Source organism: Microtus pennsylvanicus, chromosome 9 (genome assembly GCF_037038515.1).
Source record: "Microtus pennsylvanicus isolate mMicPen1 chromosome 9, mMicPen1.hap1, whole genome shotgun sequence".
Taxonomy (NCBI): Eukaryota; Metazoa; Chordata; class Mammalia; order Rodentia; family Cricetidae; genus Microtus; species Microtus pennsylvanicus.
This window is the reverse complement of record NC_134587.1, coordinates 45,794,626-45,817,877: the sequence shown is the minus strand read 5'-3', so window position 1 is coordinate 45,817,877 and position 23,252 is coordinate 45,794,626. Positions and strand designations below refer to the sequence as shown.

Sequence of the window (23,252 nt, the reverse complement as noted above, 5' to 3'; positions counted from 1 at the left end):
CTCCCAGAGTGGGGTGGCAACGGCCCAGCCTCTGGCTGGCAGGCGCTATTTCTACCCATGTTAGTTGTGCCAGCCCAGCTGGGTGGCTCAGAGCTGGGCACACCACACATCAACAGGAAAGACATACAGGCCCTGCCTGCCTCCCCCACACTGCACCCTGTGCAACAGCTCACACCCTCCCCCACTCTGCCCACAGAGATGCTTTGGGAACTGGTAGAGACTGCTTTTTGGCTTGGCCACACGCTAGGCCCTTCAACCGGGCTGCATCTGAGCCCTGCATTGATGGGAGTCACAGGCCATGGCTGTGCTCTGTGTGGCAAAGCGATCTCACTCATAAACAAGAATCTTACCCAGGGGCTAACCAGACTCAAACACTGCTGGCCTGGCTTCTCCTCCTGGCACCCAGCCTCCCAATTCTTCCCCTCATATCCTTGCAGCCTGGTTTCCGTGTGTGAAGACTAGGGCAACACACAGCGCCTTGTTTTAGGGATGTTTAGGATCTCTCAGCCTCTAAGGCACCTTAAGGCTGAACCAGCTTTGCCCCCTGACTTCTAAGGCACCCCTACCCCAGCTCATAGCATTGGAACCCACATTCTCTCCAACTAGCGACCTTGGTGCAGTCATGCTAACACCCCAGTCGATGGACTTGCTTGCCACTCTGAGCCTTGCTTCCTCTTAGCACAGGGCTGCTGACAGAGCCAACAGGAGAATATATGGCAAACAGCCCAGCACTGGACACAGGGACACAACTGTCAAGTGACAAGTGGTGGTGTCAGAATAAAACACTGGGGCTCTCACTGCCTTCTGGGTGGGAGCTGGGAGCTGCAGCTGGCAGAGCCAAGCCATGGTGTTAGCACACACCAAAGCGGACAGCTTCCAGCTGCTGTCAAGGAGAGGAGCCAGGCCCTAAAAGGAGCATGAAGCGGGGCTGCATAGACTATTCACATCTCGAATTCAATCCCATTTTCCTCCTAGTCCCTCAGATCTCCTGAGCCCCAGCTGTTTCCATTGACTGAGCTCAGGGGCTGCACCAGGTCCTGTGGCGAAACAGCTCACTGCCAGCCACTGTGAGTAAGAAAACCCCTGAGGCTCCGAAGAGGCAGGAGCATGCCACCAAAATCATACAGCCAGTGGCAGGGCAAAGTGAACCAGAGGCCCAGCAACCAGCATCCTAAGAGCAGACTCAGAGGCCTCAGCCTGGGGTGATCACAAGGAGAGCCTTGTGTGCCCCCAGGCTGGTGAAAACACTTCTGCATGTCAGGAGGGATGAGGGTTGGGGAGGACTCTCACGGGGCACAGGGCACTTGCCATCACCACAGCCCTTCTTGGAGGAGCCAGGCCTCGTTGCAGAGCACTTGATCCCTCTCGCTCTTAGGTTCATCAGCTCCAACCCCCAAGCTGAGCCTCAGTTTCTTCATCTGATGAAGGAGATAGCAGTATTCAGGGAGACTGTTTCACCCCTGGAGGAGGACCACATGCTGAAGGAGTCCAAGAGTTCCTTCAAGGTGCTCCCCTCAGACTCCCTAAGGAGAGAGAGCCGATGGTGCCCTGGAGTTGAGAGACTCCAGGCAGCCATCAAAAGCAAGGTTTGAGAAACAGAGTTGGCTCAGGCAGTGCCTGAATTCAGATCCCCAGGACCCACATAAAAATCTGGGTGTAAAAGGGAGTGCTTGCAATCCCAGTGCTGGGAAGGATCCCTGGATTGGCCATCCATTCTAGCTGATCAGTGAGCTCCAAGTTAATTGAGAGACCTGGTCTCAAAAAGTGAGATAGGGAGGGGCTGAGAAAGTCACCTGATTACACACACACACACACACACACACACACACACCACACACACACATTAGGTAAGTTTTGATTCAAAGTTTGCATTCTGGCTCAAATATTTTTATAAAGGTTACTATCTGCCCTAGCTATCATTTGTGGGTTTTATTTGACTCCAGAAACAAAATGATAAACTATAGCGATTTTAATTTCTTTTTTTTTTTTTTTTTTTTTGGTTTTTTGAGACAGGGTTTCTCTGTGGTTTTGGAGCCTGTCCTGGAAGTGATTTTAATTTCTATGTCGGCCAGACAAACTCCTGCCCCTCACCGGATTGTTGAAGTTACAGAAAGATGCACTTTGACTTGTGGACTCCCGTAGTGGTGTGAGGAAGAAATAGTTGAGAGGAGCTCCCAACAGGCCAGACTAGCTACACACCTATTACACACCTGAGGTGTAGGAGGTCCTTGTTTTCTTGGTTAATGAATAAAGAAACTGCCTTGGCCTGTTGAGAGGGCAGAACTTAAGTAGGCGGGGAAGACAGAACTGAGTGCTGGGAGGAAGAAGGCGGAGTCAGGAGACGCTATGGAGCCACCACCAGAGTCAGACTTGCCGAATCTTTGCTGGTAAGCCACTGCAATGTGGTGATATACAGATTAATAGAAATGGGTTAAATTAATATGTAAGGGTTAGCCAACAAGAAGTTAGCTAACAGTCCAAGCAGTGATTAATACAGTTCCTATGTGGTTATTTCAGGGCTAAGCTAGCTGGGCAGATGGGACTAACAAGCAGCTCTTCCTTCTACACACCCGAACAAGACGCCAGGCAGAGTATGATGCTCTCCACGGCACAGATAAGGAAACCAAGTCATCCAAAAGTGAAGCTACCTGCCCAAACTCAATTGCAATAGAGGTGGAACCAGAATCAGGGTCTAGGTAACTCCAGGACATACTGGAATAGGTGTCTGAGACATCCCCCAAGTGCATGCTGGGAGTTGATCCTTTTACAGGTGATCCAACTCTTATATCGGTTTATGATCCCTTATCAAAAGTTTCACAGATCTAGAGGTTCTTCTGGATTGGGAATAATTTGCATATTCATAATGAGATATCCCCAATAGAGGGGAGGACCCAAATTAAAACCCAATACCACCTTTTATATACAGCCCGAGGGTGATTTTGTACAGAATTTTAGGGCAACCGAGTTTTTGCTGCAACCCGTCCTATGAGGTCGGGTGTGGAATTTTCCACAGCAGTCTCTCGTCACTGCTCTACTGTGATTTTCAGAACAGGAATGCCAAACTGACCCCAGCTCATAGGGGACCAAATCTCTAGCCCAGACTGACTCTCCAGTACCAGGTCTTGCTGGTACTAGAATGCAGAGGTCCTTGGCTTGCACTGACTAACCCAAGCTCAGGTCTGGTCTTGACTACGTCCAACTGTGTAACAGTGGACACATCAACTAACTTCTCTGAGTCTCCGCTTCTCTTTCTGGAAACAGGGAGTTAAAACCTGCCATAGTTGCACACAGAGAAAAAGATTGACAGAAATGCCGATGACAATGGCCTTGGGGAAGGAAAATAAAAACGGCTCTGCCACTACTGAATGTCCACTTCTATCCTTCCCAATTGCTGCAGGCTCTATCACGTAGGGTGTGTGTGCCTGTGTCTGGTGGCTGAGCAGAACTGGTTGGTGGTGTGCAGTGGGTGGTTAGTGTGTGCTCCTGCAGAAGGCTCTCAGTAGCCAGAGTAGCTGCTGCGATGTCCCCAGCCTTCTTTCTCTCTCTTTGGGACACACACATACACGTACACACACACATGAGCAACACAAAAGTGGCCCCAGGTCCAAGCCTTCTCTACTACCTGGGAACCTTGCAAGAGATGGAGTCCTATAGGGGGGCGAATGCCACGTTATGCACCACCCCCCCCCAAGACGATGCTGGTCTGAGGTGTTCCCTGCAAACTCGGGGAGGCAGAGGCACTTTTCCAGGTCTCATGCAGCCCAGTTCCACAAAGCTTCCCAGACTGCCTCTGCTGTTGCTCGTGCCAAGAGGTGCCAAGACTGTATTCAATTCTTAGAAGGCTCTTCCACTAAACTTTGTGTATCTTGTGACTTTGGGCAACTTAACCTCAGTTTCTGCAAAATGGGAGTAATGATAGTGAGGCCTTCCTGATAGGATGATCTTAAGACACAAGGAATTCTAGTTCCTCATCTGTCCTTCAGTTACAGCAGGCCAGACTCTGGGTGGAGGTGCAGCAGTGACCCATAGGGGCTCCTGTCCTCCAAACCCCTGACACATCCAGGACAGACCTAAGCATAGCTGTCTAGTCTCCTATGTGACAAGAAAGGAAAGATCAGAGGGACAAAATGAAGGGGAGAACATAGCTCACTTGGTAAAAAGCTTGCCTGTCATGCACAGAGCCATAAGTTCAATTCCAGCACCCTTCACCATAACTGCTTCAACCTGTGATCCCAGCACTTGAGTCATTCTATAGAAAGTGGGGGCCAGCCTGGGCTACTGGGTCTCTGTCTGAGATGGGAGTGGGGGATGGGGAAGGGAGCGAGCAGAGAGGATTCCACCCTGGCCTGGAGAGTGGAGGACAAGGCTGTATGGAGGTTTACCGGGAAGCAGAGAGCGGTCCTCTGACAGGCAGAAGAGAGCGGAGGGGATCTGCCAGAAGCAGCTGCCGGCCCAGCTCAGACCTCACAGAGCACAGGAGGTGCCCCAGGTGGCCACACACTGCTGGAACAAAGCCCTAGCCATAGGCGGCTTGTCCGGGCAGAGGGAACCCGACAAGTGTCGAGAAGCATTAGCAACTGCTCCTGTTGTTAATTAAAGTGTCACAGAAGCCATCAGAGAAGGGCAACATGGTAGGACCTACTGGCAGGACCTACTGGCAGGGGTGGTACCTCCATCCCGTCAAGCCACCTCCCTCCTGTCCCAGAGTCCACCTTTCCACTTCAGCTCATGCCCTCATGATCCCCTCCCTCCATCCTGGGATGGGGACACCCTGGGCTGGTTACCATCCACAGTTCAGGCAGGCCTGATCAGTCATGGTTGCTAATGTCACAACCCATGGAGCAAGGACTCCCAGAACAGGAGTGGGGGAAGGGTGGTGAGGGATTCCTGCTGCAGAACAGAGGAGAGAGATAAATGAGATGCCCCTCCCCTCCGCCCAAGAAGGAGGCAAAGCCCCCAGCCAGGGGATAACTAGCCAAACTGGCAGGGACGCGGCTGGAGAGGGAAGCAGCCCTGCCTTCTGCCAGCTCCTCCACTCCTCCACTTCTCACCACCTGCCCCAGACGCAGTGACCCTGCTCCAGAAACCTATCTGCAGCCCCTGAACTCCAGCAGAGAGCCCAGAGTAGTTCTGGGACGTGAATTCCAAGGCATTTGGCCTAGAGAGTCGCTTCTGGAGCTGGCCCTTTAAGAGCCAGGGTAGGGGCGTGGTCCTGACCTGCTCTCCAAAGAGGAGGCACCTCAGTGACTCACCTTCGTGCAGGCTGGGCAGGAGGTTGGCTGCTGTCAGTCACTAGTCCAAGTGACAGGTATAGAGGCCCAGGTAGAAACATGTAGCACCGTAAGTCAGGCTGTAACCTTGACCACAGCATCTGCCGGTACCTTCATCTCCTAACTACACAGGATCCCCAGCTGCTTTACAACATGTTTCCCAAGCTGCTTCTCTACCGAGGCTGCTGTGCATGGGGCTCAACAGGCACCTCTTGGAGCAGAGACCACCCTTTCTCCCTCTGTGGACAAGAACCAGAAGCTCAGGAGGCAGGGGTGCTAGTGGAGTTTCTGGCCTAACAAGCACAAGGTCCTGGACTAGGTCCCCAGCACTTCACGATCCAGGTGTGGCACCATGATTGAAGGTGGAGGCATGGGATGGGGGAGGATCAGAGGTTCAAGGTCATCCTCAGCTACACAGGGAGTTTGAAGCCAACCTGGGCTACAAGAAATGCTGTCAAGAAAGGAAGGAAGGAGGAAGGGAGGGAGGGAGAGAGGGAGGGAGGGAGAGAGGGAGGGAGGGAAGGAAGGAAGGAAGGAAGGAAGGAAGGAAGGAAGGAAGGAAGGAAGGAAGGAAGGAAGATTGGTTCAGGAGCTGGATCAGCTGGTGAAGTGCTTGTCCTGGAATTATGAGGACCTAACTTCAGACCATGTAAAAAGTGTGGTGGGTGTCAAGAACCCTTGGGGTTCACTGGCCAAGCCCCAGACTCACTGAGACCCGTCTCAAATAAGGAAGAGAGCCACTGAAAAAAACACCCAGCCCGTGCTTGTGACTTCCGTACATACACACACACACACACACACCTGGAAAGCTCGGAGGCAGGTGTAGCCAGGCCAGCCACACACATCCACCTCCCCTCAAACCACCTCCTGGCCACAGGTCCTCAGAGTAGCCCTGTCATGAGGTGTTCATACCAGAAGCTGCTGCCCGGCAAACCTTCTGGTCCAGATCTCCTCTCCTCTGCCTCCTACTCCTCCCTCCGTCGGGGCTACCCACATCAGCAAAGGAATACACTGAACTGAGACATCACCTAAGCCCTCCAAGGGCGCCTAGGCCAGGTAGGTTCACATTACACCAACGGCTTGGTTTGACATTTAAACTGGCCTCACTTCTGTCTCTCCACAAGATAATGCATACCATATACGACAGAAAACCAACTGTCAGTGCTGCCTTGTGCCAGCACCATAGGGTAAACTGAGGCAGATAGTCTATAGCCACTTTCTCAACCAGGAAATGAGAAGTAAAGAGGCAGCCTGAGGAGCCCCATAACCAGCTGGGCCTCCCGCTGGACCCAGGGTCCTCTACCTTCCTCCCAAAGCCTCAGGGCATCCTTCCAAAAATGCCCTAGGGCCCTCTCAGAACCGCCCTCCAATGCAGAGAAGCAGGTGTCCCAGCCAGGGCTCCTAAAGCAGGAACCTCTATATTTTGATGGCTGCTTCTAGTTTTAATTAAGATCATGTTCCCCTTGAGCCCAGCAAGGGCCCCATGACAAGCAGAGAGGAGACAATTGTGACCCTGCCTGGTTGCCTGTGTAGACTACAGAGCCCCAGAGGGTTCAGGACCATGGCAAAAGGCCCAGTGCCCAGGAGCACAGGCTCTGAACAGGCCCAGCTCCCTGTCTGCACAGTGCACACCATGTATTTTTGAACAGAAGGAAAGCATTCGTCCCCCCCACAGTGCCAAAAATAGCCTCATCTCTGCTCTGAAGGGGAGCTTTGGTTCCTACCAAGAGGCAGGTGCGGGAGGGCGGGAAGGAGGGATGAGCCGCTGACTGTCTCCCCAGCCACCAAATTCACAAGGGACTGTGGTCTCCACTAGGCCTAATTTGCTAAAGCACTGGAGCCCCCAGACCCAGAAGGGGTCCCAGGAGAAAGGGGTAAGTCTGGATAGGGAAGCAGGCTTGGGATGGAATGGAAGAAGCCTGGACCATCCAGGGGCTGTTTACTTCTCTTCATCTTATGTTGGTGGGATGAGGCGGGGCAGACAGCCGGTCAGCCTCACAGCCCACAGCCAAGTCGAGGAGAGTTAACACACTTTCACTAACATCCAAGTTAGACACTGGCAGGCAGGGCTGCTGGTCTCGGTGCCAGCTGTGAGCGGCTGAGGATGGATGGGTCAAGGGAGGTGGCCTGCTCCTCTGGGCAGATGAAGCACGGTTCAAAGTTCATCCACCCACACTGTAGCAAGCCTGCAAAGGGCGTGGCTCCCTCCATAGATGTGTGAAGCCACCAGGATGCAGTGAGAGAGGGCAGCGGGGCCCCTCATCAGTGTCTTCACATCCTCCCCTCCAGGTCGGGCTCCAACACTTTGCCCATTTCACAGACTGCTCCTGAGCTCGGCAGGAGAGGGCTGAGCTGACGTCCCAGCAGGAAGTGGGGAGAAGAATTCGAAGCTGGTCTTGGGGGAAGGGAATCCCTGAGCTGCAGTTCCCCACAGCAGACAGCACAGCATACAGACCTCGTGGCTCCAAGTCCTCCCTCCCACTACAGAAGCACCAATGATGAGCAGGCTGAGGGGCAGAAGAAGGGCAGAGGAAGTGAGGGCCTGTGTGTGTGCTTCCAAGTCCAAACCATTTTCTGGTTCCCACAGCAACTCTTGGTTAAAAATAAAAATAATAATAATAATAAGAGAAATCTGGAAAATGAGGTCACTGTCCCCAAAAGGCCAGAGCTGTGGGTGACCTGGGCAGCTGTGGCCCCAGCCGGGAGTGAGAGAGCGGTGGCACCCGATGCTGAAAACTAGAGCCCAAAATAAAGCAGCAAAGCATGCTATTTCTGCCTGGGTTAAACATTCCTCAGAGCCGCATTCCTCCACCCGCTGGCATCCAGGACACAGGGCTCTGAGTCCACCAGCTTCCTGGGCCACCTTGGGAAGCCAGGCGTGCCAGAGCCAGCCCTTTCCTAGGCCCCTAACCTGTGCTCCTCGTGCCAGGGGAGCCCCTCCCCCCAGCTGAATAACTGATCTCCCCAGAGTTGAGATAAAAGACATCATACCATACAGACAAAAGGACAGACAGGAAAGGGAGACCTTCTAAGAGCAGCATTCAGATACAAGGCCTTGGCTGGACCCGGCTCCCCCCCCCCCACACACACACCTGCTCCTGACAATTCCTAGGGGCCACAGGCTGGCTGTGTGGGCCAGGCAAGGGGATCAAAGAGAAGGGCCCAGAAAGAGCAGTCTGGAAAACTTATGGGGACAATGGAAGCCATATCTGCTTGCCTTCTCCATTGCAGCCGTAGGCTCTGCTGCACAGCTACCAAAAGCCACAAGACATGGTCTAAGCCTCAAGGAGCGGTCAGTCACTGGGGACTCTATGTCACTGTGTCCCTGAATCCACTTCCTCCTTTATCCAAAGACACATCCTAAGGCAGCAGGCTGTGCCACACACAGGGTAGCGTATCTGTCTAGGGCACTCCAGGTCCCATCTCACCCTTGGACATCTCATTTCCCAGCCCTGGCCTGCCACGAAAGCAGGAACAGGGGGCTAGGGAGATGGCTCAGTCAATAAAGTGCCTGCTAGAGGACCCGAGAGCCCAGAGCCGAGAGCCGGAACCCATGTGAAAGCTGGGCATGGTAAAACTGTGGCTGAGGAGATGCACAGATACCTGCAGCTCTATGGCCAGCCTAGCCAATCAGTGAGCTCCTAGTTTAGTGAGCGACAATGACTCTAAAGGTAAGGTGGGAGACGCATGAGGGCAGCCTCTGGCCTCCACACACACGCACCATTGTAGGCACGCACGCACACACACACACACACGCACACGAGGGTAGTGCAGATACTGTGAAATGGGAGCACTACTCTCAGGCTCAGAGGCTGGGGGGCCACCACGAGATCCCAGAGGCAGGCACATTATCTTCTTCTGCCTCCCTTGGGGTAGGTAGAGGTTAAGAGAGGCCTTGGGGGCTGGGGACTGGGATCAACAATCCTCTGCACCCTCCTGACCACACTCACTGGACACCTCCAGGACTTCCAATAAGATCGCCCTCCCATGGGGCCTCACCCCTGCCTCCGTCCTGCAGAGTCAAGGCAGAAGTTGCTCAAATATCCATGGGAGGCAAGACATGCTACTCACTGCCTGGCCTCACACCCACCCCATAAATGCAGAACATTTGGCCAGCGTCTGACACTCCAGGGGTCAGAGATAACAGAAGAGTATGCTCATGATGGGAAGGGCATGGGTTTGGCCACACAGGGATGAGATTAGCCCGAGCCTGAGACTGATGCTAACTGGCTAAAAGATCTTGTATGTCCCTGAGCCTGCCTGGGCCTCCTTCCCATTTTCTATAAAAGAGGTGCCAGTCCCCATTCTCAGCCATGGGCTGGGGGGGGGGGGCTATACTATGTGACAACTGCTTCCTGCCGTACTCCTGACACCAAGCTCTCACGTGATAGACTAGTCCCCATTATACTACGCATCCTAATAGTACTCCCTCATACCCACCTCAGCTGGTCTCTGATGACAGCCGCGGGAAGGGAGAGGAGGACTTGACAAGCAGCGGTCATATTCCCCAGTCTCAGAGCCATGGCTGAGATGGCCTGTGGCCTATGTAAGGTCTCTCTCTCTCCAGCCACCACCCCCAAATATATCTGCGTTTACAACCTGCACAGCGCTACCCCCACCACACACACCCAGACACGATGTGTATTCATGCGCAGACTGAGATGGCTCACCCACTCCTGACACATGGCATGACCTTGTCACACTCAGAACATGAACACGTGAGTCAGAGCTTGCACATGTGACCCTCACCCCCTATCCAGCCTGCAACACCCACACAGGAACCCACGCATGCTCACGTTGAACCCCCACACCCCCACAGAGCTTTCTGTGCTTCCCACCAGCAAAGACTGGGTGTTGAATACTCAGGCTCAAGGTTCAACGGGACCACAGGCAACCCTAGCTGCATCACTTGCCAAACTAGCCACAGGTTGCTCTTGTCACGTCTACACCCTACCTCCAAGATTGCCTGTCTTTATCTGTGAGAGGGACCATGCAGGGAGCGGGTGATGGAATCGCCTAAGAACTGAGCACGGTTCTGGGCCACAGGGAACGTGCATCACCAGACTCTAGCCATCTGTTGCTTTCAGAATTCTCCTCCATCCTTGGTGATCAAAGAGGGGTGGGGCTGAGAAGGGCTGATAAATCCAACCCCACCAATCCTGCATGATTGGGGTGTTATCATCCCAACTCCCAGATGAGGACACGGAGACATCAAGAACCTAGAACGGGGCCTTGGTGACTAAGAGCACTCACTGCTCTTGCAGAAGACCCCGGGCTTGGTTCCCAGCATCCACACCAGGCAGCTCGCAGTGCCTGTAGCTTCGGTTCCAAGGGCTTCAGCGCCCTCTTCTGGCCTCCACAGATATCTGACTACACAGGCTGCACATAAACTCACACAGATACACAAATACTCACACAAAAAATTAAACCTTCAGTGACAAGCACAGAATGCTCCTTTCAGTTAACACCGAGATTTTCCTTGATAGAACTACTTCAAACAAAGCGCAGCGTAGCAGATGTCTGCCCTGAAGAAGGAAAGATAACACCCACCAAAACCTTAACACATTATGGCAAAATGGAAGGCATCCTGGCAAGAGTTCAAGGCCCATGGTCCCCTCACACTTTTGTGCAATCTTAGGAGAGGTACTGAAAAATCGGGGCTTTGAGGGTTGTGCATATAATTCAGTGGGTAGAGTACTGGCAGCATGCACAAAGCCCTGGATTCCATCTCCAGCACTACATGAACAGGGTGGAATGGTGCTTGCCTGTAACCACAGCATTTGGGAAGAGGCAGGAATTAGAAGTTCAGGGTCATCCTCAGCTATGTGATGAATTCTAGGCCAGCCTGAGCTACATGAGACTGTCTCAAAAGCTAACAAGGATGGATGGATGGATGGATGGATGGATGGATGGATGGATGGATGGATATTTGCACCTGTCTCTCCTTAAAGATAAAGAACCCAAAATGAGATTATGGCCTTAAAGCCATGGTACATTTTGAAAGGCTTTTTTTTTCTTTTGAGCAAGGTCTCCTTGTGCATTCTGAGCTGCCTTTGAAGTCCCAACTCTCCTCTTTCCATCTCTGGAGGAGTCCTAGAATTACAGCATGTGCCTCCATGCCTGGTTTGAAAGGCTTTTGGTTCAAACTGGCTGACCTGCTTTCCAGAAGGGCGCTCTGACCACAGTTTCAGCTACAGTGGGGGAGCACGGGCCACCTTCCTGCATCCTCACCAGCAATGGCTGTCACCATTTGACTCCATTGCTGCCAATCTCATGGGGGAAGAAAAGAAACAGGGTCTCAAGTTCATCTCATTCATTACTATTAAATAGAATTCAAGAATCTTTGATCTGGAAGACTCTTGGGACCATGTGGTTGGAGGCCCTGGTGTGTGTATGTGTATGTGTGTGTGTGCATGCACATGTGTACATGCATATGCATGCATGTATGTAGTTATGCGGGTTCGCTAGGCAAGGACTCTACCAACGGAGCCACATACCCAGCCTATGTATAAAGACTCAAAACAGAAATAGTCATCACAGCTCTGTAATGGGGCAGACGCAATATAGCTGTCTAGTAACAGAGGATTAAATGAAAACATTTTGCATGCATATGTTGCAACGTTAAAAACAAACAAAACCGACATAGGCCAGTGGGATAATTAAGTGCGTAAAAGCACTTCTCCCTCGCCTGGAGACCTGAGTTCAATCCCAGAACCAACATGGGAGAAGAGAACTGACTCAGTTTGTCCTCTGACCTAAACATGCATGCACACACACACGCACATATGCACACATGTGCATGCATGCACGCACATGCATGCACACACACACATACACACGCACACACTCACAACAACGGAGGAGAACGGGCCACCTTCCTGCAGTCTCACCAGCACCGTCTGTCACCGTTTGACTCCATTGCTGCCAATCTCATGGGGGATTGGCACACAAAATAATGTAATTAACAAAATATCAAAGCTAGAAGTCAAAAGTAGACAACCCCAAAGCCACAGAATGGTGAATAATGTCTATGGAGTCCCCCTGAGTACTCCTTGAAATACCCCTGGACTCTGTCAGGCCACCCCCAATGACACCCCTAGTTCGTTGCCATGATCGTCCTTGGTCCCTATTACTGCCTTCTTCATTTCTTGGACTACAGCCAAGAACGCTCTCTCTAAACCTTACCTCGCATTGCCCCCCAACTCTGTACCTCCCTTCCAGAGCTCCCCACTCGTCTTAGAAAACATCTAAGTTCCTGTCTATGAACTGAGGGTACCTCTGGTAAGTCCCGCTCACCCCCAGTATCCCCACAACCTGTGCCATGTGAGCCTCAGACCCTGACCTGGAGCAGAGGAGGCGCCATCCTGAGGGGGGTGGGCTGCCAGGATGAGGATCCACAGAGATACCTGAGATCGAAAGAACTGGCTGAGTAGGAGACAAGAGGAACCAGTCACATGCCACATAGAGCCATGAGGGACAAGGACAGGGAAGAGCCCAGGCTTCATGGCCTAAGTCCTACACTGGCCAGGCAGATGCACGCCCCTGCAGCCAGCAGAGAACAGTGATTGGAGATTGCCGGGGAAGCGCTGGGCACCAGGCACCACACTTTTCCTCCACGTACCCTGAATCCTCCTCAGCTTCAGGGCTCATCATGAAGTCCATTTTCCAGAGGAGGAGGGAGGGTGTCCTCCTACCACAGGAAATGGCTAGAGTTATTGAACCCTAGTCCCACCCAGGGACTCTGCTGCCCTGAGGCCCCATGCCCTCTCTGGCCTTCGGAGCCTTGTTTTTTCCTGTGGAACCACACAGCCATGCAGAGGGGTGTCACAGCCAAATACGCGGGGCCCAGAGAAGACAGGTGACTAATTTAAGGTCACAGAACCTGTGGGGATCTAGCCTGCTCTCACAGAGCTGGACTGCCCTATTAAAGTGCCCACCTCAACAGTGAGTCTCACCTAAGTTTCTCTTGCTGCTTTGTCCCACCGTCAGTGAAGGAAGACAGGCACCCAGAGACAACAGAAACCCCTTTCTCTGGTCCTTCCCTCTCCTGGACAGGGATGACCTGCCCACCACATCCCCATGGAGCCAACACTCCAGCTCTGGAATGTGTCCAAAGATGTACGTCAGAGACTGCCTCCCCCAAGGTTTTGCTCTGATTGATAAGAGCTGGGTAGAGGCAACTGAGCAGGGGGCCTTCTTTATCCTTCTCGGGGCCCCTGGACAGCCAAAAGCCAGAAATCTGCGAGTCCAGCTGATAACTCCCCGTACCTCTCAGCCTGACCCCACCTGATGTCCCAGGCCCTGTGGTGTCCGCTGCTGTTCAGACACCGAGTGCACATCTTCCCGCTCTTCCCTAATCTGCTGTGTGCTAGAAAACCTCTGGGATGTCCGGAAGATGCAGACGAGGCTCAAGGTTGCCAGGCAAGGTCAAGGCCAAGCTGAAACTGACCAAGTGACAAGATGTGACCGCCCCTCCCCCAACTCCTGAACGGAAAGACTCTGGGGAGGAGCCAGCAGTAGTGTGAGATGGGAAGAGGCCACGGAGGATAAAGGAATCTCTGCCCTTGCACTCCCTGAGACCGGAAAAAAGGATTCGCGTGCCACCTGGCCAGTATCCACCAGAGGCAGAACTGTGTCTCTTGTTCCTTCTTACACGTATGCCCAGCAGAGTGGGCACTCAGTGAATGGCAGACTGGGACAGTTCCAACACGGCTGCCATGCAAAAGCAAGAGCCTGCTAGACCTCACTCCATCCTGAGTGACTGCTAGGCTTAAAGACTGGGGCGACAGGGAGAGCTATCTGCAGAGATGGAACCCGTGAACAAAAGACATTCAAGGCTGTTCAGGATGAAGCTTAAAGCTGAGGCGGGGGTTCACTGATAAAGCACTTGGTTCCATCCCAGCAATGGAGGAGGAGAAGGGGTGTGAACAATGCATTCAAAGCAACAGCAACATGTTTAGGAACAGTCACCGGCTACTAACCAACACTCCACATCACACCTCTGCTCACTTCCTACTACCGAGACCATACCCATTTTGCAGAGGAGGAAAGCAAGGCTCAGTTAGGCAAGAGGGAAGGCTTATTCTTCAGCTTGAATATACAGAGTTGCAACAGTCTCACCAATCAGCTCAAAGAGAGTGAGGCAGACCCCGCCCACAGAACCCCCACTGCTGTTCATGTCAGCCTGTGAGTCCTGCCTAAGCTAGGGGGCAGAGGTAGAAGGGTCTTCCTCTCTGCTAACCTGCTGCCCTTAGAGAGGGAGGAAATTCCAGCGAAGCTGGGTGCACACCGTGTCAGAAATAATCTCTGCATAGGAAGAAAGAACACAGGACGTTCCAGAGCAATATGCAGGAAAGACGGTCCTCTTCAGACAGGCTGAAGCCAGGTACACAGTCAAATCCTCGCGGAGCCTTCGGCCCTTCCCCTGCTTACACAGATGCACAGATGCATAGACACATGCACGAACCACAAACTGCAGTAGATCCGTGCCACCCAGGATGGTACTCAGCATAGACTCAGGCAAGCCCATGGGGCCCCCAACCTAGACCTTGCAGCTCAGGACAGCCGGGACCTGCAGCAAAAGTCAGAATTATGGTTCTTCAACTGGATCTCCCCAGAACCAAAATCAGTATATGATGCTCTTGCTCTCATTTTGTGTGTTGGTTCGTGTGTGTGAGTGTGTGTGTGTGTGTGTGTGTGTGTGTGTGTGTGTGTGTGTGTATAGATGCACTCTACCCTTGTGAATACAGATGAAGGCCAGAAGTCAGTGCTGGCATCTTGGCATCTTCTCCTATGGCCCTCCACCTTATTTTGCTTTTAAAGGTTTTGATTTTTAACTACGCGTGGGGGAGGGAGCTGCGCATGTGAGTGCAGACAGAGCCCGTAGAGACCAGAGACTTTGGCTTACATTGAGCTTGAGTTACAGACAGTTGTGAGCCATGGACATAGGTGCTAGGAATCGAACTCTGGTCCTTAAGAAATAGCAGCGTTCATTCTTACCACTAAGCCATCTCCCCAACCCCTTCGCCATATTGTCTGAGGCAGAGCTCACCATTTCAGCTAGACCGACTGGTCAATGAGTTCCCAGGATCCCTCTGTATATGCCTGCCAGTGCTGGAGTTACAGACATGAGCCACAGTATCCTGCTCTCACATGGGTGGGTACTAGGGATGCGAACTCAGGTCCTCATGCTTGCACAAGCCATCTCTCCAGCCTCGTGAGTTACACATTTAGGGGTCCAATCCCAGATCTCAGCCCAGACCTAAGAGAAGAACTGCCCAAGTACCGGGGACTTTGCAAACTCTTCAGGAGATGGTGACATTTGGGACTACTTCCTAGGTGATGCGTCTCTTGATCCCGGAATTCCCCAGAAGAAAGAGTAGATGTCACCAATACCTCATGAGAAAGAAAAAAGTACAGCCAGGGCCTGCCACAGGCTGCAAGCACTGATGGAATTATTTTACTTCCACACGGATCTGCAGACCTATAAAGTGCCCACACCGGGAGAGATGGTTGTTGGCCACACAAAGACCCGCCTGGAGGGAACTGGCTTCCACAAGGAGACAGGTCGGAGGCCAGGGAATCTCCCTACCCCTAATAAGGTCTTAGTGGAGGAAAAGTGCCCTGACTAAACTGCTCTACATCACAAAAGCTCAGCAGAGCACCACCAAGCCCATGCTTAACAGAGTCTTGCTGGCCCCATTCTCCCCAAGTTGATGGCCCAGCCTCACAGAGATGCATGCGGCTGGCAAAGCATCTTGGCTCCTCAGTCCTTAGGGTCTTCTGAATTCAGAATCCACCAGCATAGGCCAGCATGGGAAAAGAAGCACAGGAGGACTTTTTACCATAAGCCTGAGGTCTCTCCCTGGACACAGCTTCAGGGCAACATACCCAGGTGCGATCCCAGCACTGCCCAGAGCCTGTGACAAGCTAGCTACGCCAGCTAGCCTATTTCCTCTCTGCGAACAGCTGTACTGCCCAGAACGTGCCAAGTTGTTGGTGTACAGTTATGCTAAGGACGAAGTTAATGGGGCATGACACACTCAATAAGCAGGACACTGACTTCACACGGCTCATTGGGGCCCCCAGCCTTCCCACCATGGAGACAATCTGGTACACCACACGCCACCATTTCTGGAGAAGTCCGTGGGATCCTCTACCCTCCCCAGACCCTGGGGTCCTGAGGGCGTCCCGCCCACGGTCCACCTGCTAATGACTGTGGGCCACACTGTGGAGGGTCCAGTCAACCTCCCAAACAGTAGAAAAGGCCGCCCACCCACTCTGGAAAGAGAGAGCAGAGGCTTGGGCTGAGGGGCACATTTCCAGGAGCAGTTCCTGGATGTGGCCTCCCTGATGCCCAGTTCCTTAGGCCAGGAGAGCCCAGTCAGTAAGGCCCCCTTTGTTCTAAGTCTCTGGAGAATGAGGAGTATGGGGCTAAGGCTCTGGAAGACCGATATGGGGGGGGGGGGGCGGAGAGAGCAGAGGCCATGCACTGCACCAGAGCCTCCATCTACACCCAGCTGCCAGTCAACTGTCTGTCTTTCTGGATGGTGCAGAGCTGGCTCAGTCAAAGATGCCCAGGACCCACGTCGGGGGGTTCCACCCCATGACCAGGCCACTGCTGCCCTGCAAGTCAAACAGCCTGGCAGAGACCCTTCCACACACTCATGCATCTCCTGCTTCCCAAAATAAAAGAGGGTGGTCAGGGCCTATAGCCATGAGCCCCTGGTGAGCAGGGCTGCCCCTGGAGAAGCTGCCAGGAGGGGGAGGCCTGGTGAGGAGACACTGGAGATGCAGAGACAGGAGATCTGTGAAGTTGGGCAAGTGGAGAGCCACACCTGGGACTGATCTAAAGGACTGGAGTGGGACAGACTTTCCTTCATCCGGCAGCCGGGACTGTATAAACCCATTTCCTGGTGCCGCAAACAGACAGGAGCAAGGAAAAGAGGAGATAAAGAATACATCTAAGAAGGCGCCCGGGACCCTTGGACCCTCACCGCCACTGCCTGAGCGCTCTACCAATTTCGCCACCCTTCTCCCTCCCAACACACAGTCACATTTGCCAGGGAGGGGGCGACAGGCCAATCTCGCAGCGGCAGGAGCCGCCGCATCATCATTAGGCATGAATCACCCACCCATCCCACTCCAAGCAGCGGAGTCACACTACGCCCGGGCGCCCCCTCCCGGGACCACCGCCCCCCTACCCCAGCACAGCCGGAGCCCTTAGGACTGGAGGGGGGCCGCGGGTGGGCTGGAGATGTCCTGAGGACCAGGGCTGGTCCCTAGCGCGTACTGACAGGCAACATCCTGCCAGGGCCGGGGGCGGGGGCGCGGGTAGAACAATGGGCCAGGTGCGGGGCAGGGGCGCGGCCGGGAAGGGCGGAGGGAAGGTCGTGGTTCGAAGTGGGATCAGGAATGGGGATCGGGGCGCACTCACAGTAGGTTTTTCTGGTCAGCTCCTCCACAACTTCAGGCTTCAACTTGCTGTTGGATTTCCCCATGCTCGGCGGCCACGGCCCCCGCTCCCCGGGCCGGACCCGCTTGGGGCACCCAGCGGGAGCGGCTGGGTCGGGCCAGGGCACGCGGAGGCCGGCAGGCCGGACTGGGCCGGGCCGGGGCCGCGCCTTTGTCTGGCCGTGCCCGCGCGTCCCGTACGCGGGACTCCGCCGGGCTGCGCGACCGCGGCTGGCGACTCGAGGGGTCTCGGGGACCCGGCGGCGAGGGCCAGGCCTTGGCGGTGCAGGCGGCCACGGCGCGGAGTTGCGCGGGGCTGGGCGCCGCAGCCGCCGGCGCTCGGTAGCCGCGGTCGTCCCTGGTTACTGGGCTGCGCAGCACATGCTCGTTGCCGCTGCGCCGCCGCCGCCCCTGCGCTCCCCGCCTCCCGCCCGCACCGGCGCGCCAGGGGTGGACTCGGAGCCGCCACTCAGCGCCCGGCACCACCTCCCGCCCAGCACCCGCCGGGCGCACAGCGCGCGTGGAGGCGCCCCCTTTCCTGTTGGCTCTCCCGGGATACCCGAGAGGTCGCCGCGCCACCCCCTCAGCGGATCCATCCTCCTCTCCGTGGCGACGCGGGCGGGGAGGGCCCGGAAAATCGGACGTGAACGAGGCCAAGTCCCTGCCCGGCGCAATTCATTCATTCCACTTGGATGTGTTAGGCGCTGGGGACGCGGCGGCCAACCGGACAGGCACGATCTCAGGCCTCTCTGGGAGCGTCCTGAAGTGCTGGCTGGCACGGGCTGTAGTGGGAACACTTATGTGCGGCCTTGTGGGAAGTGACCTCTAAAATCATAAGATCAGGTTGAGAAAGGAAGGGCTGGAGCACCAAGAAAGGGTCTGGCCTGGGAGGGAGAGCAGCCTTGGTACCCCAGGCTCCAGGCAAGGTTGGGTAACCCTCTGAGGCCAGGCAGAATGGCCAGAGCTTCTGGAGATCAGCGTGGCAAGTCCTCTTTCCCTGGCCTCTGTCCCGAGGGCTCAGGAGTACTGGCAATTTAGGCCTTCACTGTTGTCGGGCTTGCTTGCCAGGAGGAGCTGAGCCTCCTAGTGGGACTTCATGCCTGGATGCTCAGAGGTTGGCACCTAGGAAGGGGCTTTAGGGAGAGCCTAGCTGCCCTGTCCCGGCCAGCGGAATGCAAACGGTGGTGCCTGTAGGAGAAAGAGGAATGGAGGGGCGAGACACACGAGAAATGACGGCAAGACAAGTATTTCTGATCAAGCCGCCGAGTTTATTATTTCTCAGAGGCTGTTTTACAGCAAACGGGCTGGGTGGGTGGGGAAGAGGTGTCAGGTCTGCTGGAATTCAGGCCTGGAGACGTCCCTAGCTGAGAGATAAATACTGAGGGTCTGTGATTGTTGACTAACAAAGGAGATGCTAATGTTTTCTAAAAGCCTGGTACATGCAGGTCTCACTAGGCTAATGTCCTAGGTCCGGAACTTGCCGGCAAAGGTGAATATCTTACTTGTGAACTTAAGATGATGGCTGTAAACAAAATACAGATCTCAAAATACAGGTCTTTGCTTCCGGCACTGCCCTGCCCTGCCCCTATCCCAAAATGTCACCCTAATTGTGAGACCTTTCTTGGCTCTGCCCAACACTGTATGTGTCTCCTTAACATCTCAGGGAAACTTGGCCCACGTGGTTCAGTGCGGTATGCTTCCCCCAAAGCATAAACCCCAGGGGTAGAGAGACCAGCTTGGTCTACAAGAGCTAGGTCCAGGACAGGCTCCAAAACCACAGAGAAACCCTGTCTCGAAAAACCAAAAAATAGGGGCTGGAGAGATGGCTCAGTGGTTAAGAGCACTGACTGCTCTTCCAGAGGACCCGGGTTCGATTCCCAGCACCCACATGGCAGCTCACAACTGTCTGAAAACACCTTCACACCAACGAACATAATAAAGTTAAATAAATAAATAAATAAAAGTTTAAAAAAAAAAGAAAAACCAAAAAATAAAAAAATAAAAATAAATAAATAAAAGAAATATGTCCTGCTCTCAGAAGGCCCTGAGGGCCAGTGGCAACCTCTGCGGGCCAGTCTTGGTGGCAGAGGCCTAGGCATCCAGCTATCCAGAAAGCGGAGGTAGGAGGATCCCTGATTCATAACCAGCTTAGACAACATAGTAGTGCCTTCAGGGATAGGGCAGAGAACAGGAGAGGGAGGAATGACCCATGGCGGGAGGCAGAGGTCTGGAAAGACCATGACAGGACGAAGCCATCCCCTCCTGAGCAATCAAGGAGGCAACCACAGACAGAATTTCTTTTTCTCTCCCTCGGGGTCCAGAAGGCTAAAAAACAAAGCAAAACAAACAACAATAACAAAACCTGGCCAGGGCAACGATATGTTTCAACACCACTTCTCCCCAATCTGAACACCCTTAAGACAGCCTCTGCTGCTGCTCTGACATGAGCCCAGGCCAGATCAGCTTGCTGGTGTGAAGGGCCGGTATGGACCCTGGAAGCTGGCACTGTGCCACAGCTGGGAGAGGTAGCTGCACTAGAGGTGGGAGCAGGGCAGATCTTGAGGATCAATTCAGAATGGACACCAGGGAAAGGCCACAGAGAGAGGCTCAGAGTTGGCCAGCTTGCCTAAGCCTCCTGCTAAGAGGGAGCCAGTGGACCATGAATCAGGGATCAGGCAGCAGGGTTAACAGTTAAAGTCTCACAGAGCTGTGAGTCAGACCCATCACCCCTCACTCAGGGGGTGGAGGCAGGAGGCTCAGCAGCTCAAGGCCAGCGTTGGCCACATAGAGAATTCAAGGACATCTTGTGTTGTATGAGATAAAAATAATAGTAATAAAATAAAAATAAAAGGCCCTACAGAAACCCAAGTGTCCTGTCTGTGTTGAGGGCTGTGCTGAAGAAGGGGGACACTGCAAGTGACCAACATGAGAAACAGTCTGTTTCAGCCAGCCCCAGGACAGCAACAAAACCACACTGGTCACAGGTACCAGGAGGACTCCGCAGGATGCAGAGGTCAGGGAAGGGGCTGGCTTCTCAGTCGTTAACACTGGACTAATATTAACTGAGCACCTACTACAGGCCAGGCCCCTGGGCATGTTGGCAATGGAATTCACAATTTAGTGATCAGAGGACAATAGAGACCGCAAACAATGCACAAAATAGACAATGTGTTCCACAGCCAGGGAATGGCACAAGTAAGATGGGTATGTCAGGGGTAAGGCGAGAACAAAGCCAGGATCTGAGAAGCCCTGGGTGGGAATCTGGCCAAGGACTTGAAGCAGGGAGAAGGGAGTTGAGGACCCTGTAGACAAAGTGAGGCTCTGAGCAGAGTCAGGACCGCACAGCTGGAGCAAGAACAGTCTCACAGGGTGGGTGAGGTGGGGCAAGAGGGTAAAGTCATTGTGTGTGACCGACTGGTGAGAGAAATGAGAAGGGGCTTATCCTGGCTCCTGGCTGTGGAGGTTCAAGGTCTACGACTGTATCTGGTGGTGCCCTGCTGGTAGAGTCCCAGGGAAGACAGGAAGAGGGAGAGCATGCTGTGCGCATCCTCTGCCTCCTTCCAGCTTGCCAGGCACAGCAGTGCATGTCCGTGGTTCCAGCACTGCGGGGTGAAGGGTGGCAGGCCAGCTGGGACATCGAATGAAAGCTCAGCGTGTGTGGAGAGGGGTGCGAACAGAGACAATAGCTCAGCTGGTGAGGTCCTTACCTCAAAAGCCTGAGGACCTGAGGATCTCCACAACCCACATAAAAACAAAACCGGTCCTGGGGCTGGGGAGACATTCAGCAGTAAGACACTTGCCACACAGTGTGAGGGCAGGATTCAGAGCCCAACACCCATGGAAATGGGAGGAGCTCAGATCCCAGCACCCGTGGACACAGGAAGAGCTCAGATCCCAGCACCCGTGGACACGGGAGGAGCTCAGATCCCAGCACCCGTGGACACGGGAGGAGCTCAGATCCCAGCACCCGTGGACACGGGAGGAGCTCAGATCCCAGCACCCGTGGACACGGGAGGAGCTCAGATCTCAGCACCCGTGGACACGGGAGGAGCTCAGATCTCAGCACCCGTGGACACAGGAGGAGCTCAGATCCCAGCACCCGTGGACACGGGAGGAGCTCAGATCCCAGCACCCGTGGACACGGGAGGCTGGTGTGGCAGCCTTTCTGTAACCCCAAGGGCTTAGCCAAGCTGGCTGCCTAGACTCAATTGATCCATGAGTTCTAGATTCCAGGAGAGGCTCTGTCTCAGTAAAGTAAAGTAAAGAGTGGCCAAAGAAGGCCCCTCATGTCAACCTGTGACCATTCACTTGCACACATGTGCATGTCCATGGACATGTGAACATGTGTACAAGCACACACCACACATACACACAGTGTCACGCACACGTCATCCCAGTGCTGGGGAAGGCCGAGACAGGCACATTGCTGACTTATTCACTGGCCTCGCCTAGTAGGATCCCATGTCCCAATGACACGCCCTGTCTCAAAAAACAAGGTGGGTGGTTCCCGAGAAACGACAGCTGAAGCTGACCTCTGATTGCACGTACACATATGTCCATCCATACCATGCACGTGCCTGCCCGCAAACCTGTATACACATGCATGCTCATTTTTTAAGCTCCCAGTGTTGGTTCAAAACCATCCATAACTCCAGCACTAGGGGATCAGATGCCTTCTTCTGACCTCCAAGAGTACCAGGCATGCGTGTGGAGCACACACACATGCAAAGCAAGGTGCTCATACATGTAAAATAATTAAATAAACCTAAGAATGTTTGAATGTTTAAAAAGGCACCAGTGTGAGCCACAGCACTGGACAAGGTAGAGGTAGGGGGCCAGGTCAGGCTCACAACGGGAGGCTCACTCCAGGCAGGCCTGCAGAGCCAACACCCCCGAGGTCGCTGCAACGCCAGTCAAGAGCTGATGGCTGCCAGGCCAGTGTGGCAGGGAACGGAGGAGAAGAATACTGACTAGAGCCGGACAGTGCAATCAGGAGCCTGGGGACTGGGTGGGACTGTGAGACGCAGGCAGTTGGGACATCTGGGACCTGGGACCTAGGAGGTGAGGAGCCGGCGGTACATAGGCAGGAAAGGCAGAGCCTGGTGATGGAGAGGTGACCGCTGACATACTGATGGAGGAGCAGCCATGAGGGCTGAGGCGCTGATGGACACTACTCAGGGGTGCAGGGATGAGGGCTGAGGTGCTGATGGACACACATATAGAGGAGCAGGGATGAGGGCTGAGGTGCTGATGGACACACCTATAGAGGAGCAGGGATGAGGGAAGAGGTGCTGAAGGACACTCACACAGAGGTGAAGGGATGAGGGCTGAGGTGCTGATGGACACATACTCAGGGGTGCAGGGATGAGGGCTGAGGCGCTGATGGACACACGCACAAAGGTGCAGGACGCAGGTGCAGGAGCTATCGGGATACCGGCTGCAAGTCTAGGCTGAGGGCACTGTGGTGGAGAGAGGGAGTGGCGCCTGAGACAGGGACAAGGCCGCCCAGGAAATGTGAGCAGATCGGGG

The 23,252-nt window shown here is 54.1% G+C and overlaps 1 protein-coding gene across 1 annotated transcript in view; it reads right to left on the bottom strand.

Annotated features, from left to right (window-relative positions):
* The window catches only part of Ncs1 (neuronal calcium sensor 1), a 48,548-nt gene extending 30,467 nt beyond the window's left edge, over positions 1-18,081 (bottom strand). Inside the window, exon 1 of the mRNA XM_075985768.1 lies at positions 17,707-18,081. Within this exon, the coding sequence (XP_075841883.1) occupies positions 17,707-17,770 (64 nt within the window). The 5' untranslated portion in view covers positions 17,771-18,081. The remainder of the gene's footprint in view (positions 1-17,706) is intronic.
* Positions 18,082-23,252: the final 5,171 nt, after the last annotated feature.